Genomic DNA, 5,619 nt, shown 5'->3' with positions numbered 1-5,619 from the left:
AGAGGGGTGAATCGAAGGAGCACAGGGGATTTTAGGGTGCTGAATCTGTTCTGTAAGGATACTGTGATGGTGGATACATGGCATTATGCATTTGTCAAAACTGGTAGAAGTGTGCAATGTGCCCGGTGAACCTTAACGTAGACTAAGGACTGTAGTTAACATAATGTATCAGTACTGGTTCACTAGTTGTAACAAATGCACCACGTTAACACAAGACTTTAAAAATAAGGAAACTGTGCAGGAAGACAGGTAATATGGGAACTAGCTATACTATAAGCTCAATTTTTCTGTCAACCTAAAACTCTATTAAAAAAATCAAGCTATTTTTAAAAAGATGGACTACCTGTATCCAATATGAAATATGGATTATCAATTTACTTCCTAGGATTATTTTTAAGTTAATTCTTTCTTAAAACTCTGAATTCATTTGGAGAAAAGAGCATTTTAACACAATTTTCAGTTTCATTGAATTTTTTCCTGTGAGTTAATTTTCCAAATGGTATGTGTATTCCATGTATCATATTCCTCATAAATGATTTCCTTAATCCTTAGCTTTCATTTATTCCAAATAAAAAGCTCACCTTAAAGACCCAAATTAGATGAGAAATGTCAGAAATAGTTAACTGATTTTGATTACCAGTGGCAAAAACAAAAAAAACTGATTTTTGTTTTCCATTTTTTGACTTCCATCCTTTTTCCTCCATGGTTGTCTCTAAAAGGGAGTTTCGAACCTTGGTAATTGAAATGGTGATGGCCACGGATATGTCTTGTCACTTCCAACAAATCAAAGCAATGAAGACTGCTCTGCAGCAGCCAGAAGCGTAAGTGTGCTTGCGGCTTGTGCTTGTGTTTGTATAGGTGTTTAAATGGGTCCTTGTCCATGTGGCTATCCCTTTAAACAGCATCTCCTTTAACACAACTTTATAGAGTGTTCTCATGCAATGGTGACGTTTGAAGGAGAAAGCATAAAAGTTGTACCTATCACAATGAGGTATGTTCTCATCAGGGTTGAAAAAATAATAGAGGCAGTATCAGTTGTCCCCAATGAGAATTTAAAATAATTCCCTGTGGGAAATTAAATGATCAGAGATCCCCAGTGCAGAGGCAACACATAAAAGTCAGTGACTCTTGGATTCTTGCTGTCTTTTTGAAGGATGCAGTCATTCCAGAAATGGATTTGAGTCCAGAGAGTCCAATTCCGTAAATATGGAGACCAAGTTAATGAGTATCCCGGTTGTAGGATGAAATGATGTCTTTTCCTCAATTTAGCTGAAGTGGGGTTTGAGATGGAAGGACGACAGAGATTAAAAATTAATAATTTTTTAAAAACTCAATAATTTTTTAAAAACTCTTATTGAGGTTCTGAAGAGTGTGGTCATCATGTGTTTGGGTGCTTTTGGTTTACAGCATTGAAAAGCCGAAAGCCTTATCCCTTATGCTGCATACGGCAGATATTAGCCATCCAGCAAAAGCGTGGGACCTCCATCATCGCTGGACAATGTCACTCCTGGAGGAGTTCTTCAGACAGGTACCTTGTTGCTCTCTCTCCATCAGGGCTGTCATCATTGGATATTTGATGAATTTTATATCTCAGCAATGCTAGGGTAAGGACTATTGAGATTACAGTAATTTTGGAGAGGGGAGGGGGACTCCACAGATTATTTTGCTTCTTGGTCATGTGATGTTTGAGTCTCACCTAAATACTGATTTTTAGGACATTATAGTATTTCTATCCTATGCATTTCTGTTTGGGGAAAAAAAGTGTTTCCTTGTGGCAGTCTTCTGTCAAAATGTCATTTGAGGGGTTCTTTTACTTTTTTTGCTAGTAGCTCGACAAAATGACAGTTACTTTGGCATCACCCTGTAGGATTAAGATGTTAATCTTGAGCTCATGTCTCTATTATAATTGGTTGAGTTGTTTCTTTCTAGTGGACAAGTCCATGATGCAAAATTCTAAACCAAATGTGGCAATTTGGGGTCAGGAAATCACTAGAAACTACTATTCCAATTATATTTAAACTTCACTGCATCCTAAGTTCCAGAGTTGTGTTGTCTATAAGAATAGGCAGGATTGGTCTGGTGCGGTGGCTCACGCCTGTAATCCCAGCACTTTGGGAGGCCGAGGCAGGCGGATCATGAGGCCAGGAGATCGAGACCATCCTGGCCAAGATGGTGAAACCCCATCTCTACTAAAAATACAAAAGTTAGCCGGGCGTGGTGGCGGGTGCCTGTAATCCCAGCTACCTGGGAGGCTGAGGCAGGAGAATCGCTTGAACCTGGGAGGCGGAGGTTGCAGAGAGCCTAGATCACATCACTGCACTCCAGCCTGGTGACAGAGTGAGACTCTGTCTCAAAAAAAGAATAGGCAGGATCTTTAATTATTATAAATTGTTTAAAAACAAATTTTAAAACTGCATAGAACTAGAGAAACAGAAAGGGAAATAAATTCTTAGCACCAAGGCTAAAACGTTTCCAATTCAGGCACGTGCGCTAACCTTATCTCTAGAGGTGCTGCCGTTCAAACATCTGCCTCCAGACATGCGGGCCTGAGATTGAAGACATGATACATAGATTTGGGGACCTAAATTATAATTAATTCAAGTTAATATAGTTAATTCAGTTAATTCTTGCTAATTCAAGAAAGAGGTTCAACAGCATGGATTCAGAGACTTCTGATTCCATAAAACACTACTTAATAACACGAGTCACAACTTCATCCTGCAAACTGAAAAGAGATGGGCTCTTTTGCTATTTATTTAGATTTCTGAAAGACAATTGCTCTTGTGATAATTCTTACTCTTATATTTTGAGTTTGAATGGAGAAATTGTAGAAGGCACCTGTGTGTGTGTGTGTTTTCCTTCTGAAGCTGTACATACTATCTAGCAATGAAGTGGGGCTAGAATTAACAGCACATTAAACAAATGCCAGAAGACCTTTTATTGGAGTTTATTTCAACTGATTTATGGCTTGAGTCTAATCAAATTGCTTCTCTAATTCCCTATGGTCTTATCTATGATTTATGTTGGGCGAGTGGGGGGAGGGAGGGATTTAGGATAAGGTTGGACCAGATGTTTTCTTAAGACCCTTTCATTAGGAAATGCAAGGCATTTCCTTCACCCTGTCTATGGTGCACATGCACACATGTACACACATGCGCTACAGCACCCTCGAGCTGTTATATGTGTATGTCAACAGGTACCCTATTTAGTTTATGGTTAATTATCTTTGCAGAGTCATTGCTCAGCCTCCCAGAGTAGTTCTCAAAGGAGACTCAATGGTGTGGGAGGAACTAGAACTATACAGGTGACTTTGGAAAATCATCCTTCACCAAGGGCTTCTTTTGAGCTATTTTTCCAAAGGCTGTTTTTCTAATAGTAGTAGTAGGATGTTCTCCAAATCTCCACTCCCCCTATCATGCTTTCTTTGATAATACTTTTGCAATATCACCCTGTATTAGTCTGTTCTCATGCTGCTAATAAAGACATACTCAAGACTCAGTAATTTATAAAGGAAAGAGGTTTAATTGACACACAGTTCCACATGGCTGGGGAGGTCTCACAATCATGGCAGAAGAGTAAAGGGATGTCTTACACAGTGGCCAGCAAAGAGAGAGAATGAGATCCAAGCGAAAGGGATTTTTTCCGTTATAAAACCATCAGCTCTCATGAGACTTATTCACTACCACAAGAATGGTATGGGAAAAACCGCCCCCAGGATTCAGTTCTCTCTCACTGGGTTCATTTCACAACATGTGGGAATTATGGGAGCTACAATTTAAGATGAGATTTGGGTGGGGATACAGCCAAACCATATCATTCCACCCTGGCCCCTCCCAAATCTCATATTCTCACCTTTCAAAATCGATCATGCCTTCCCAACAGTGCCTCAAAGTCTTAACTCATTTCCACATTAACTCAAAAGTCCACAGTTCAAAATCTCATCTGAGACAAGACAAGTCCCTTCTGCCTATGAGTCTGTAAAATCAAAAGCAAGTTAGTTATTTCCTAGATATAATGTGGGTACAGGCATTGGGTAAATACAGCCATTTCAAATGGGAGAAATTGGCCAAACAAAGGGGTTACAGGGCCCATGCAAGTCAAAAATCCAGCATGGCAGTCAAAAAAAGCTCCAAAATGATTCCCTTTGACTCTATGTCTCACATCCAGGTCATGCTGATGTAAGAGGTGGGTTCCCATGGTCTTGGGCAGCTCTGCCTCTGTGGCTTTGCAGGGTATGGCCTCCATCCTGACTGCTTTCATGGGCTGGCAATGAGCGTCTGCTGCTTTTCCAGGCACATGGTGCAAGCTGTCAGTGGATCTACCATTCTGGGGTCTGGAGGACGGTGGCCTTCTTCTCACAGCTCCACTAGGCAGTGCCCCAGTAGGGACTCTGTGTGGGGGTTTCAACTCCACGTTTTGCTTCCACGCTACCCTAGCAGAGGTTGTCCTTGAGGGCCCTGCCCCAGCAGCAAATTTCTGCCTGGACATCCAGGTGGTTTCATACATCCTCTGAAATCTAGGCGGAGGTTCCCAAACCTCAATTCTTGACTTCTGTGTGCCCACAGACTCAACACTCTGCAGAAATCTCCTAGGCTTAGGGCTTGCACCTTCTGAAGCCACGGCCTGAGCTGTACCTAGCCCCTTTTAGCCATGACTAGCATGTCTGGGATGCAGGGCACCAAGTCCCTAGGCTGCACACAGCCATTTTTTCCTCCTAGGCCTGTTGGTGTGTGATGTGATGGGCTTCCAGGAAGGTTTCTGACATGCCCTGGAGACATTTTCCCCATTGTCTTGTCTCCTTGTTACTTCTACAAATTTGTGCAGCAGGCTTGAATTTCTTCTCAGAAAATGGGTTTTTCTTTTCGATTGCATCATCAGGCTGCAAATTTTCTGAACTTTTATGCACTCTTTCCCTTTTAAAACCAAATGCTTTTTTTAAAAAAATTATACTTTAAGTTCTAGGGTACATGTGCACAACGTGCAGGTTTGTTACATATGTATACATGTGCCATGCTGGTGTGCTGCACCCATTAACTCGTCATTTACATTAGGTATATCTCCTAATGCTATCTCTCCCCTCTCCCCCCTCCCCACAATAGGACCAGGTGTGTGATGTTCTCCTTCCTGTGTCCAAGTGATCTCGTTCAATTCCCACCTATGAGTGAGAGCATAAGGTGTTTGGTTTTCTGTTCTTGTGATAGTTTGCTGAGAATGATGGTTTCTAGCTGCATCCATGTCCCTACAAAGGACACGAACTCATCCTTTTTTATGGCTGCATAGCATTCCATGGTGTATATGTGCCACATTTTCTTAATCCAGTCTATCATCGATGGACATTTGGGTTGATTCCAAGTCTATGCTATTGTGAATAGTGCCACAATAAATATACGTGTGCATGTGTCTTTATAGCAGCATGACTTATAATCCTTTGGGTATATCCCCAGTAATGGTATGGCTGGGTCAAGTGGTATTTCTAATTCTAGATCCTTGAGGAATCGCCACACTGTTTTCCACAATGGTTGATCTAGTTTACAGTCCCACCAGCAGTGTAAAAGTGTTCCTATTTCTCCACATCCTCTCCAGCACCTGTTGTTTCCTGATTTTTTAATGATTGCCATT

At 41.2% G+C, this 5,619-nt stretch overlaps 1 protein-coding gene across 1 annotated transcript in view; it reads left to right on the top strand.

Annotated features, from left to right (window-relative positions):
* The first annotated feature begins 702 nt into the window (after window positions 1-702).
* Window positions 703-5,619, top strand: part of PDE1C (phosphodiesterase 1C, calmodulin-dependent 70kDa) — a 93,192-nt gene continuing 88,275 nt past the window's right edge. Inside the window, exons 1-2 of the mRNA XM_011925696.1 lie at window positions 703-821; window positions 1,408-1,528. Of these exons, the coding sequence (XP_011781086.1) occupies window positions 703-821; window positions 1,408-1,528 (240 nt within the window). The remainder of the gene's footprint in view (window positions 822-1,407; window positions 1,529-5,619) is intronic.

This window comes from Colobus angolensis, unplaced genomic scaffold (assembly GCF_000951035.1).
Source record: "Colobus angolensis palliatus isolate OR3802 unplaced genomic scaffold, Cang.pa_1.0 Scaffold652, whole genome shotgun sequence".
Lineage (NCBI taxonomy): Eukaryota > Metazoa > Chordata > Mammalia > Primates > Cercopithecidae > Colobus > Colobus angolensis.
This window is presented reverse-complemented; position numbering and strand designations above follow the sequence as displayed.